Consider the following 14835-nt stretch of genomic DNA (forward strand, 5'->3'; position numbering starts at 1 on the left):
CAAGGCGATGCCTGCATGTGTGATGAAGGCTCCTGATGGGGGTGGTACAAGCGGCAAACTTACAATCACGGAATTGGAAAAGTTTAGACCGGCAGAATAGATGATGGAAATGCAAAAATAAAATAGCAATTTAGGGAGAAAATGTAATTACTGATCAGAAAGGAGGAAAATGTGATTCTGTGAATTAAGGCTATAATTGTTCTTGTATCAACCATGAATTTAAATGAGGACAACAAATAAAGACTGCTCTTGTCAACAATGAACTGTTGCTAAGTGCAAACGACTCACCTATCCTCACCTACCCCATCATCATCGTCAAATTATAACAACCTTCATTTAAATAAAAGTTAATTCATTAATTTAAATGAAAGCCGGTATAGAACGTTGTTGTAACATAAAATGTTACACATTTACACATTGCATAAATCACATTACACTATTTAAATGGCAGTTTTTTTTTTTATCTGTTTTTCGTATAAGTGAGTGTGAAATATAAAACATGTAATCTTGATTTTGTAAGTCATATATTAATATTAATTTACATAAAATATGTGTAATCATTATTATTATTTTTAAGTAATATTTTCACCCAAAGATATGTACAAACATCATTTATAACAAGACCACAGATGATGCTGGTCTGATATGGTCGCTATTTGGCTGCTAGGTGTAAATTTGTTTGTTTGTTTTTAATCATTTACACCTCTAAGGAGGATCCAGCCAAAAGTTTATGTACGATTCTAAATCACTGTGAGTGACTCTTCTCTCACACTCCCTTTAGGGGTCGCCGGAGTGGATTGTTATTCTGCATATATGATTCAGCACTATTTTTATGCCGGATGCCCGACCTGGCGCAGCCTTTTTCAATGTTCACGTAACGCAATGCACCTTTTGTTTTCCTAATCTGAACACAAGCTGCCTGTGATAAAACACACACATGCTGCTGTGAAATCATTAAACAGTCATGAATAATAGCTAACAATAGCTATGTTAATGTAAAAAAAACAGGAAAATTAGAAGGAGGCCACAATGTAAGCTGCTAGTTCATGTTACAAAAAATCATCAGGAAAAACCATAATATAAAAGAAAAAAAAACAATGCACACGCAAATACAAAATAACTCGATTCAGTGGGATATTTCGGGACCTGAAAACGTTACCCAGAAAAATGGCCGCGTTTGGTTCACACCTGATATCAGGTGGAAAAAAAACTGGTGGAAATCCAGCCAAGACTACATAAGTCAAACAAAATATATACCAAGACTAACTTTTGCGGCACAATCCTTTCTCATGTGCATATGCTTTTAATTATTTAATATAAAATATTTTTGTCCACTATACAACTTCATACTGGAATTAAATCATTATTAAAGCACTTTGAGAAATTGACTGTCGCTTATGATTATTTTCCAGATAAATATTTTTAGTGGTTTTATTTAATAATAACAAACGGCATAAAAAGTGTCCTTTTTAAAGCAATGCCACATTTTAACACTTAACTTAGTTCTATAGTACGCATTTCAATTTAAATGTGGCCAATAATATTTGAGTGAGGTTAGACGTGTGCTAATCAATCCAATTACTAGATTAACACCCAGCAATCCAGCATTATTGGATTTCTTACATTTGTTAACATTTGTTCAATTTTAATGAAAGATTCCAGTGTATATTGTTAACATGAGCACTTATATAATCAGATAAACGTTGTCATGCATGAGTCATCACTGTGTCAGTGCTCTGTGGCCTCGTTGACCACTTATGTTTGGTCAGTGGTGGTCCCAGAGTGGCCCATTCCCATTAATACATAGAGTACATGTGACATGACAAGTTTTGAGCTGCAGATAAGACGACAGTTAGAACCTGAATACCTACAAAGTGCACTTATATGATTAAGGTAACTGATAAAAAGGTCCAGGAGTGTAAGTACAAAGCATACAGTAATCTATAAAGTGCCAATTATTTTATAAGAACCCAGACCAGTGGCCCTCAAACTGTGGCATGAGATAACCCCGGAACAATGCATCTTCTGTGCACTAAAAAGATGATGCTGTTTCGCAAGATGATGCTGTTTAAAGTGCTAGCCACTTAACCCTACGTTTGACTTAAATCCAAAAGCAAGTACACACAAGCATGTATCAGCGGGTAACTCCCACTCCCCTGCATTATACCCCAGATGTTGTGTATTTTAGCAATTTCCAAACCGTCCTGCTCAGTCATCATCACTGGAATTGTCTAAATCGTCCCAATCCACATCCTCCCAGGACGATTTGGGTCTCAGTGTGGTACTTTTTGCCTGTGCCAAGGTGTTCCTAGGCATCAGTGCCACACAGGCCGACAGACCTGACACCTGGTTCTCGAGAGCTGTGCCGCTGTCCCAGCAGTCCTGCTCAGTGTCGTAGATGTGCACATACTTCATGCGGTGCCCTTTGTCATGTGACCTACCACCAAGTACGTAGATCTGGCCGTCCAGCACGGCTATGCCAGGCTCACCGTGCCCTGATGGGAGAGGGCACACTACAGACCAGGAATCCTCAGCTGGGTTATAACACGCCACCTGTAGACACATGAGCAGTGGATTACAATTAAATAACTGTATCAATATTAGTGGCAGCTTTGTGGTGGTGGGGCTTGAACCAGGAACCTGCTGATCACTAATCCAGTACTTTAACCACATGTCTTTATTTACATTTACATTAACAGCATTTTGCAGACGCCTTTATTCAAAGCGGGGTGGCAAGGTGGCTCGGTGGGTAGCACTGTCGCCTCACATCAAGAAGGTCCTGGGTTTGATTCCCAGGAGGAGCGGTCTGGGTCCTTTCTGTGTGAAGTTTGCATGTTCTCCCTGGGTCTGTGTGGGTTTTCCTTCAGGAGCTCTGGTTTCCTCCCACAGTCCAAAGACGTGCAAGTGAAGTGAATTAGAGATACAAAATTGTCCATGACTGTGTTTGATATTAAAAACTTAAACTGTAAATACACTTGCTAATGTTTACTAACCTTCAGAACATCCCGTCTGTAGCTGCAGCCATCATTGCTGCCCCCGATGACATAAGCTCGTCCGCAGTGTGCTGCCATCCCATGCCAGGCTCTTTCCACAGGGCCGTCGGAGCACGCGCTCCATTGGTTGGCACGAGGGTCATAGCAGTACGTCTCCTTCAGGTAGGCCATTCCTCGACGCCCACACGCAATGTAGATCTTCCCATCCAACACTGCTCCAGAATGGGCATACACCTGCAGGAACAGAGGCAATCATGTAATTATAGTTTAGACTTCTTATACACTGTGTGGTCAAAAGTATGCGGACACCCATCAGAATGCTAAATTTGCATCCCACTAAATTCATGACTACCTCTCGTTTGAGTGCGGCCATGTACTCCCAGGTGTTGGTTCGGGGATTATATCGCTCAACACAGTCCAGCTCATTGGTGTAGTCGCGACCTCCAATGGTGTAGATGAAGTTGTCCACAACGCAAACGCAGTGGTCAGCATGCTGCTGCTGCAGGGGTGAGATATTACACCAGCTGTTGTGACGTGGATCGTATCTGTTAAGGTAAGCATAACAAAGACATTTTAGAACGTAACATTTTAGAATGAAACAGCTATGCCTGCTGGATTACTCACCTCCAGCACCGAGATTCAGCCCTGAAGCCGCTCGAATTGTTGTCTCCACCGACCAGGTAAACAAAGTTATTCAGCACTGCAATGCCCATGTTGGACATGCGGGGGGCGCTATTTCCCCCGAGACTGTGCCAAGCCTCCCAGGATGGGTGGAACACCTGAAAGCGTTCGTCGTTGTCGGCCAGTGCTCCTGATGAGTACATGCCTCCAAATCCCAGAATGCAGTGGCATTTGGAGCGTGGCTGAGTGAGCCGGGTCTGCATGACCGGCTGCCAAAGCTCACTGGCGTGATAGCGCAGGGCTGCGCTGACTGACTCTCGCAGCGTGCATGGCTTTAAGAGCTCGTAGATGAACTGCAGAAAGGCCTTTTCAATCAGACAAAACCGCACAGCCTCCATCATCGGCATGGGCTCCTAAACACATCAGTAATCAGTCAATGTTGTGAGGGGAAAAATGTCAATTCACACTAGAAGTATTAATACATAATCAGTTACTACTAAGAAAATGTAGATATGCTTACAATAGAATGTTACTGGATGTGTACGTGGTATACATGATAAGAAGTGCGTCAATTATATTGTATGGCGTCCAAAACCCAGTTCTAACTGGTTTAGACCAGTTCCTATGTTCTAGCTAAGAAATCGCTGTTAATGGTGGAATCTTCCACTGTCCTACAAAGACACCGACGAGAGTATATAAGGGTGTTCATTTTTTCCTGTGTTATCACATTCACAGAGTCTCTGTGTAAGAGTTTGTAGGTGTGATCCTTCCTACAAAGTTAACATTTTATTACATGCCTTGTATACTTTGTACAATACTCTATTATTGCTGTTTAGTAAAACTAGTTCACTGTGGCAAAGCTTAGCATAAGCCATAAGCATTTTTTCGTAATAAGCATTAGTCTTTCAATAGTGAAGGCTTGTACCTTAATGCACGACAGGTCCTTCTCCACCAGCTCAGGACTGTAGTGGTAGTGCAGTGCAGCATCAAACACCTCTTTCTCCGAGCTCACCTCTAGCTCGTCGCTCGACAGCAGGAGCAGGACCTTCTCGGACGGCAGCTGGCGGTAGAACGACGTGCGTGAAAAAGTCTGGATGTTCTTCAGAAGGTATGAGTGCACCTTTTCCCCGAGCTGATCCAGCCCATAAATGTCAGCGAGCTTTTCGACCTCCAGGATGTTGTCATTATCCAGCCAGGAGAAGAGGAACTCACAGCAAAAGCCAATCACATCCTTGACCTGAGAGTGTACCATAAAAATAAAGCCTGATTAGTTTAATAACATTTTTGGACTCTTTCTTCATTTTAAGCACACAAGCAAAGTCATACTGGAACAGTAAAAGGCCTTCCTTTACTGTAATTGCAAAATTGATAGCAAACAATTTCCTTTAATTGCTTTTCCTTTAATTAATTTTCCTGCAATTTCTTGGCACCCTGTCCAGAGCATTCCAGCCTTGTGCCCAGTGTTTTACTGTGGAATCAGACCCACCACAAGCCTGACCAGGATCAAGCGGTTCAACCACTGACATTTCATCAAAATTGCAGCTCAATGTGGTTACACACCAAGGCAGTAAATGAATTATGTTCCGACCATCTTGTTGCCTGTCTTGTTTTAAACAACCAAATTTAAACCACAGACATTTAGAGACAAGTAGAAGTCATTGCTGTTTAATGAAATAATATTAAAAAGGTCATTAACATGTAACCGACACTGGCACCTGCTCAGTGGGAATAGTAATCTGATCATTACCTGCAGGAGTGTGGCAGCACACAGCACTTCCTGCACCGTGTCCAGGTTCAGCTCCAGCTCAGACGTGTAAATGAAGTCCAGGAGTTTGGTCATGGCTGTGTGTGTGATTCCTTGAATGTGGATTTCATTCTGCTGCATCTCTCGCAATCCGCCAGCAAACATGCTTCTGTAATAATAAAGACTTTCCTTTACTTCTTATTGTTTTGTTAAAGAGATTCAGAGGTGTTTTACTCAAACTCTTCTTACAGTTACACCAACCAGATATGGTGGGTCTTAAATCAATGAGTTTCCTATCACCTGTCCTATACCTTAACCAGTAAGCCATCATTATATGTTTACCCAAAAAATTCTAAGTTCTGAGTGTTCGGATCCCAGGCTGGAATGGCATGGCATTAGGTAAACCTCACCACTGAGGGAACACATAATGCACGTTTAGTACCAGTCCCAATACAGATTAATAGGAGGGTTAAATAGGACAGATGAATAAGAGGGCCAAATCAAATAAGCAATTAAATAATCAGCTGTGGCAACTCTAATAAGAGCATTTGACAGAAATCATTTATTCTATTATTAATTCAAGGCCTGCAATCTATTCCAAAATGTGTAATAGCCAAATTTCCGAGGGATCTTCAAAAAGTTTCCGCACTTTTATATTTTGGTTGGAAGCAGTGAGGGTGGGAGGAGTAGTAATTGGTTGTGTCTAAGAGACTGAGCTTACAGTCCGGATTTAGCGCCATCTGATTTCCACCTTTTTTGGATGCTCAAAGAAGATTTAAGGGGAAGAAGATTTTCATGTGATGCTGATGTGAAAGCAGCGCTGCATCAGTGGCTACACGCTCAACCAAAAACGTTTTTGCTGACAGCAATTAAAAAGTTGGTATGACGCTGGGAAAAATGCATTAGAAGGTGATTATGTAGAAAAGTGATGTTATTGGTTTTTGAAATTCTTAATAAACAGAGTTAAAAAAGTGTGGAAACCTTTTGAAGAACCGTCATACTTTTGGTAAGTCATTCTTTTTTATTAGCAGCTTAATCCTGGTCAGTATTGTGGCTAGACCGGCCATCTGACTACAGGGCAGGAGTTCACATTCTTTCACTCACTCACCCACACCTAGGATCATTTACAGCAGCCAATTATGCATGTCTTCAGGTGGAAGTAAACCAAATTACCTAAAGGAAACATTCACCTTTGGTGTGCCTTGCACAATCCCCAAATTTTCAAAAACAACTAATAACTTTCTGACCTGAAGTAGTCACAGGAGGCTGCCAGAAGAATCCGATGAGCTTGGATGGACTTCCCCTCTACCAACAGCACCACATCAAACAGTAGCTCCCCTTCACGTAAAGCCAGAAGCCCATCTAAAAGGCCCCGTAAGTGGGATTTGCTGCGATATTTCTGTTTGGCACAGGGCTGTGCAGATTTCGCAGACTGCCCTGTTTCAACTGACCCTGAGTTCGTCTTATCAGCCATCTCAGAACTTTAAGATTTTGTGCTGCTGATCATATTGCTTTAAGTGCTAAGATGAGTGAGGTGGGACATCACTGAGAAAAGAAAAGGTAAAGTTTATGAATCAATACATTACAAGCATAATGAACCATATTATTCTCTTGATTGAGTTAGAATACTTAATACATAATAGTAAGCACAGTAAAAAGACATTTTAGCCTGGAGAGTTGGCCATTGAAATTGTTAAGACGCATTTGTTGAACGTTGTTTTCCAGGCCAAAGAAGAAATAGACCATCTAGGGCAGTGGTCCCCAGCCACCGGGCCACGGACCGGTACTGGTCCATGAGTCATTTATTACCAAGCCGCACAGAAAGAATAAATAATTAGAGATCGCTACATCAGCACTAGGTGGAAGCAGCATTTCGTTTCAGCGAAAAAAAGCTCATTTGTGAGTAGTTCATTTATTCTGTTTTAAATCCCTCCGGCCCTGCCGGTCCGTGAAATTATATCTTATATGAAACCAATCCATGGTGCAAAAAAGGTTTGGGAGCGCTGATCTAGAAGACTGTTACCAAATTAAAGTTTGTCATGGCATATATGTGTATTCATACACAACTGTGAGGGGAGAAATAATGCTGAACGATATCTTTTTTTTTTTAAATGCATTTTCTCCCCATTTTCCTCCCAATTTAGCACACTCAATTTTGTCTTCTGCTGCTACCAGAGACAACAGATTGCATCCAAGGAGAGCACGTTTCTGTACACGCCTCTTCCGACATGTGCACAGCCCTCCTCTTCTCGCACATGCATTCTGCACAGGCGTCTCTTCCGCCAATCAGGGTCCTTACACAGCGTATGAAGACCCAACCACCCACACATAGTCCGGCCCCCACCCTGCAGATATGGTGGCCAATTAGTATCTGCTGCAGGCACTGCCAATTATGCCCGCTAGATGGCGCCCAGCCGACCAGAGGCAACAACGAGTTTCGAACCGAGGAGTTCAGAAACTTGGTGCTGGTGTGCAAGCGGAATATCCTGCTGCGCCACCTGGGGCTGAACGATATCGAAACATTTACACTTCAAGGCTACATGTCTTTTTTTATAACATGGCAACAGCAGGCCACTTTTTGCAGTAGCACAACAATATGGCTCTGTGATCAAATAGGATAAAAGCAATAAATGCTTGCTTTACGTCTGTGCAAGCCTGTCACGAAAAAATTTCACCATACCTGTTTGAAAATGTGTATCGCTATATACCAAACCAAACTAAACCACTGCAAGATGACAACAACAAAGTTCAGCTGACCTTTAAATTTCCAGGCCCTAAATTCTTTGCTGAACAGCAGTGAATAAAACAATGGATTAAGCCGCAATTAATTGTGGACAGTGATACCTGTTTTTAGCAGCTTCTAATTTATTACAAACTATTATTAAATCTGAACAGCACCATAAGGTAATAAAATTGTTTTAGACCTTGGCAAACAGAATTCCAGTCCATGTACTTTATAACTATGGACAATTGTTTGTACAGATGATGTTAAGACCTGAAGCAGCGCAGTATGGGTTCCAATTATGTACCTACAGAGACTCCTAGACTTTCAGTTTGTGCCTTGCCACAAGTTAAATAAGATAACCATTACACTACCACATAAATAATACATTGTCTAACCTCCCAATCCCAACCGACATATAATAATGTAAATACTTCTTGCAACAACTCCACAGTGTCCAAAGAAGTCCCCAGACTAGCACCCGCTCCCTTCAATGCTTTTGCTGTAATTATATCTTGCATTTAAGCTGGCATGGACTCCACAAACCTGTGCCAAATCAGATAACCCAGATTTTCCCAGCATAATAACACCATATTTCAAAATATCCTTGTTATGTCACTGAATGTTTAACTTTCTCTATCTTCAAATTTCCCCAAACTGCTGGATGAGGTTCAAGTCAGGTGACTGTGAAGGAAAGTCCACAACATTCAGCATTTTCTTTGGTCTTTAAAACATATGCTAAATAAAAAACTAGTCACTATTTTGTGACACCCACCCTAATGTTTGTGTATTATTATAAACTATATTTTATATTTATTATAAGTATACCTATACAGCTGCTTCTACCTTGCATACTACGTACTTACTTAATATGCACAATCTGTCTACAGCATACTATCTTCACATACTATTTAGCATGGTAGTGTGTGTATCGACACACCGCAAACGAACTGAAGTTCAAAAGCAAAAAGGCAGCTAAAAACACCGCAATTTTTATAAAAAGAATTTTTATGCATTTTAAAATCACAAGGCAATACGAATTAAGACTGTCACCTTGTATTTAATACAATACTGTCGAAAGTTGTCACTTGGAGTCCAACATCTTCCACCAATGCTAAGCTAAATGTTTACTTTCAGCTTTGACTTCAACGTCACAGCATCAACACCAAAAAGCACCACGCTCGGTGCCCAAATCAACTCATATTCACTACGTAGTGAACTAGCCTATGTCCACTATCACCTAACCTATCAAAAATTGCTTTGTTTTAAACAAAGTCTAAAAGCATTAGTAGGAAATCCAGCACATTTTAAAATCCGACAATACACTACAGCAAGTAAGAGTTCAACAGCAGGGTGCAGAACACCAAATTGAATTTTAATGTTTAGGGGCTAGGAGATAGTGTGCAAGCTGGATTCAGGACACGCCCAATTTCTGTGCAGCTTGGTGAGAGGCGGAAAACTATTTCATACATGATTAAAGTGGCCTTGAAATTTGCGCAGTGTTTTATATGATTAAAAATATATATATTTATTTATCTTTTACTATAGTGTTACTGCACTAAAACACTGATAAACTTACTTCTTTCCCTACATTTCTATTGTAGTATTTTGCAGGCCTCAAATTCTAAATTTCAAAACTTTGGAAATTTTGTATTTTGTTAGTTAAATATAGCTTCACTTAAATTAACAAATAACTATTCTTAATAATAATAATAATAATAATAATAATAATAATAATAATAATATATATATATATATATATATATATATATATATATATATATATATATATATATATATATATATATATTTATATATATATATATTTAATAGTAATTTATTATATAGTAATTTATTATATTTATTAAATTTAATATATTATATTAATTTATTATATGTCTTTATTTATTATTATAAAAATTGTTTTCTTGTTAAATAAAACTTTTAATCAAGCATTTAAAATCAGAAATCAGAAAGCATTTAATCAGAATGTGGTGTGCATGTGTGGGAATTAAACAGACACTGGAGACACTGGAATAAAACAGTGGATCTTTTCCAGGCTATACAAATTCTCTTTTAAACTGAATGGACACAAATTCCCACAGATATACTTATACTTACACAGATATGCAAGTCCTGTGAGAAGGCTTCTTTCAGAAGAGTGGTTGTTGTTACAATTGAAAGATCACATAGAGGTCACTATTTTAATACCATTCGTTATTGAAATGATATGTCCAACAGACTTATTGTTTGGTGTCCAAATAATTTTGGCCATATAAAGTATATTTATCACATAATATTAGCCACATAGTCTAGTTAAATGAATCGTCCACAATAGTAAAAACGCCCTGACATACTTTGTAAATGACATCTAATCAAGAGATGAAGTTCTTAGGCATGACCAGCAGATGTCGCTCTTCTATTATTTATGCATTTTGTATTTATTTATATTTTTATTACGTTTTAATTGCTCGTATAAGAAGTGGAAGCTTTCCAGGCCCATGCTTTACTTATTTTATGCTACACATAAGTAATTTATTCATTAAGTCACTCATTTATTTATTTATTAAGATCACCACTTGATCCTGATGTAGGTGAGCCCAAAAGCATATCCAGTGAACACTAAACCTATCACACATGTCAGTCATACTTACACATTCAGAGACAATTTAGAGCAGTCAATACATTTATTTGTATATGTTTGTCAGATGTGCGGAAAACATGTCATTGTACCATGTTCCATGTGCTTAGAGAAAACGTGGAGGTCATGTCCAAGTTCACACTTACAGCAAGCAGAGGCAAGGATTAAACCTCTGTCTGGTGTCTGGATCTACCACAATGTATCTAATGGTAATAATATTAATCAATACATTTGATGAATCCTTGATATTTCTCACTTGACTCAATCATTTGCAGAATGAGGTATGTATATGAGCAGATTGACTATCCAATCTAATCAGACAGGTTTAGACGTGAAGACATGTCTGACAAATCAATTTTTTGCTTTTTAAATGTGAAACCAGCATCCAGCTTTATCATTTCAGCAGGTCTAAGCACCTGAAAATCACATGTAAGATAAGATAATAATATTAGATCGATGTCCTTTTCTGTAGTTTTCCTCATTATTTCTGTCTTCCTTCTTTATATTAATACTTTAACTTTTCCTCCTTCCTTCACCCCTATTTTTTCCTCTCCATTACTTCTTCATTTACATTGTTTTTGAAACCATTTAAAGCAATTGATGTGATTACTGGTTGTGCCAGGTTACTCTTTTGCTCTCCAGGTCTCTATGCTTTTATTGCACCATAACTAATGAGCCATGGTGCGCCTATCAGCTAAATGCCCACTTGGAGCGATCATAAAAGCTGACATATGTCCTGAGCTCGTGACAGGTTGAAAATCAATAAGTTTCTCATGGAGAGTGGTGCTTACTACAGAGACAGGTGCAGGGAAAACACATCTCTGCTGGTTTGTCTTAGTGTGAAATGACTAGCTTTCAGATGCTGGGGATGCTAATCGAAGAATCACAGGCCATGTTTTTTTGTGAGGAGTGTTTACCATTTTAAGCCAATTGCACTCAGAACCCCCGTCTTCTTCACTTTGCTTAATGAGTCATCAAAGCTCAGGACGGGGTCTGTTTTTAAACAGACTGCACGGTTTCTGCTTCGTCATGAAAGCTAATCATCAGCTAAAAACATTTAAGGCATGACTGACGCAACAAAAATAATACAAGTTTTTGAAATTCTTGATATTTCAATCTTTTAAAATCAAATGTGTTAGCTCCTTAGTTTTATGACAGTATGGGATTCAGAAATGTTCATGCAGCATCAAGACTTCATGGATTAGCCCCACTGGGCCCACACAGACATTAACAAATGGGGCCCATTGTGGGTTCCTTAAGTAATGCAGACAAACACATGTAAAGCCCTTAAGGGCTCGGAAAGGGCAGCCCACAGAATGTTTACGTGTCTTGCAGGTTATAACCAAGCAAGCCAGAGTCAGTTCGTGCTAAGTAAGGAATATTTATGAAGGGGCCCACACTAATGGTCCAAACTTTTGGCAATTAGCCCATTTTTATGGACCTGTTAAAGTCCAGAGCAGATCTCAGCTGGTCAGAGTTCAGTTAGCCTGGGGGGTACGGAGGAAACTTGTAAGACTGTGTACATTAAGCTCAGGGCTCAGTGCATCTCATTAAACATATGAAACCATGTCTTTATGGCAAGGGCCACCCACTGTTTACACAAAGCCATTTTATTTATATAATTTATTTTATACATCTGTCACATTAACATTACATCTGCAGCATTTAGCAGACAATTTTATCCAAGGGGACTTACATCTATGACTGAATACAATTTGAGCCTTGCTCGGGGGCCCAACAGTGGCAACTTGGTGGTGGTGAGGCTTAAATCTGCAACCTTATGATTACTAGGCCAGTATCTTAACCACTGAGTTACCCCTGCCCTGATGCTAACATATATTTATTGTTTATGCATTTTCTCCCCTTTCTTCTCCCGACTTTTTAGCACGTCCAACTGCCCGATTGCATCACACTTCCTCTCCACTAATGCCAACCCCCGCTCTGATTTGAGGAGAACGAAGCTAACCCAATGCAACCCCCGACACGCGGGCAGCAGCTGTATGCATTTTGTCACCCACACTAGGCGAGTGCGTATATATGCGAATCAGTCTTGTGTACAGAGAGACACACCCTGATCCACACTCTTTCCCCGCCTCTTTAATCAATCATAGTGCATCAGTTATGAGGAGTCCCTATCTGACTTAATACCCCACCCCTATATGAACAACAGGCCATTCGTTGTTCATGTGGCCGCTCAGCCAACCGGATGGCAGAGCTGAGATTCGATATGATGTATTCGAAATCCCAGCTCTGGTGCGCTAGCACCACCTGAGCGGCTCAAATGTTTCATTTCTTTATGGTGTTGAACACTCTGTGTGGTTGAAAATGGCTAATGTGCCATATAGATAGATTATAAATAGTTAGAATAGATAGATTCAACTTTATTGTCATTGCTAAGTACAGGTACAAGGAAACAAAATGCAGTTAGCATGTACCAGAAGTTTAAATAGTAGCATTGTGCAAAAAACAGAGAATATCAGTAAACATATATCTATGATTAATATTAATTGATATACACGTCCTGATTTAATTTGCTAGTCTATACTGATTGTATTTTTCTTGTTCTTTCAGGACCTGATGCATGACAAGGACTGTAGATTTTTTACATAAAAATTTTATAGGCACATATAAGAGCTAATGAAAAATCTAAACAATGTTGGTGTACTATCAGTAGTTCTTTTGCTGTGTACTTGCAAATTAAAAAGTGTAGCAGGTTATTAGAACCCATTTAACCTTTTTAATTATCTAAATGCTTCATGGTTTGACCAGTCCGACAATAAAAAGCTCATGCAGGTCCAGATAACAGAAGCTATTAGCAAAACATTCACAATTCCTCTGTGAACATAATCATTCATCTATCTATTTCTTTCTACTTTCCTGAGCTGTCAAATTACTCTTTTAAAAAGAGAATGATATCAACAAATTGCATAAAGACCCCGCGTCGCGAAGTAATGAGTTTTTATAAAGATAAGCGGTGCGCGATAATGTCTCACGATAAAGACCCAGGAGCTCATTAAATTAGCTCTGTCCGGGGAGACGGCGCTTATAAAGGCAGATAATGATACGATACAAACACGGTTTCGTGAAATGCAGTGAGAACAAGAATTTGTGATTTGTTTAGTCTTTTAAAAAATAACAAATAGATAGCTTAAAATAAAATAAAATAAAATAGAGATAAAATAAAAAAGAATATTAACTTTCTTCAATGTAGACATATCACATATACAGCCATAACATTAAAACCACCTCCTGGTTTCTACACTCACTGTCCATTTTATCAGCTTCACTTACCATATAGAAGCACTTTGTAGTTCTACAATTACTGACTGTAGTCCATCTGTTTCTCTACATACTTTTATAGACTGCTTTCACCCTGTTCTTCAATGGTCAGGACCTCCACAGGACCACCACAGAGCAGGTATTATTTAGGTGGTGGATCATTCTCAGCACTGCAGTGACAATGACATGATGGTGGTGTGTTAGTGTGTGTTGTGCTGGTATTGATGGATCAGACACAGCAGTGCTGCTGGAGTTTTTAAATACCGTGTCCACTCACTGTCCACTCTATTAGATACTCCTACCTAGTTTGTCCACCTTGTAGATGTAAAGTCAGAGACGATCGTTCATCTATTGCTGCTGTTTGAGTTGGTCATCTTCCAGACCTTCATCAGTGGTCACAGGACGCTGCCCAGGGGATGCTGTTGGCTGGATATTTTTGGTTGGTGGACTATTCTCAGTCCAGCAATGACAGTGAGGTGTTTAAAAACTCCAGCAGCACTGCTGTGTCTGATCCACTCATACCAGCACAACACACACTAACACACCACCACCATGTCAGTGTCACTGCAGTGCTGAGAATGATCCACCACCCAAATAATACCTACTCTGTGGTGGTCCTGGGAGAGTCCTGACCATTAAAGAACAGCATGAAAGGGGGCTAACAAGTATGCAGAGAAACAGATGGACTACAGTCAGTAATTGTAGAACTACAAGGTGCTCCTATATGGTAAGTGAAGCTGATAAAATGTACAGTGAGTGTAGAAACAAGGAGGTGGTTTTAATGTTATGGCTGATCAGTGTATACACATGTACAGTACAACAAAATTCTTTTTTT

At 39.5% G+C, this 14835-nt stretch overlaps 1 protein-coding gene across 1 annotated transcript; it reads right to left on the minus strand.

Moving 5' to 3' along the window:
* Positions 1–1455: 1455 nt before the first annotated feature.
* Positions 1456–9187, minus strand: klhl22 (kelch-like family member 22). The gene is made up of 8 exons (XM_062999309.1): positions 9134–9187; positions 6606–6903; positions 5362–5527; positions 4540–4851; positions 3618–4027; positions 3346–3538; positions 2994–3227; positions 1456–2553 (listed from the first exon to the last, which is right to left on the minus strand). Exons 2-8 carry the CDS (start codon positions 6830–6832, stop codon positions 2209–2211), a joined length of 1887 nt encoding a protein of 628 aa, XP_062855379.1. The 5' UTR covers positions 6833–6903; positions 9134–9187; the 3' UTR covers positions 1456–2208.
* Between the last annotated feature and the right edge of the window lie 5648 nt (positions 9188–14835).

The sequence above is a fragment of the Trichomycterus rosablanca genome, chromosome 7 (genome assembly GCF_030014385.1).
Source record: "Trichomycterus rosablanca isolate fTriRos1 chromosome 7, fTriRos1.hap1, whole genome shotgun sequence".
In the NCBI taxonomy this organism is placed as follows: Eukaryota; Metazoa; Chordata; class Actinopteri; order Siluriformes; family Trichomycteridae; genus Trichomycterus; species Trichomycterus rosablanca.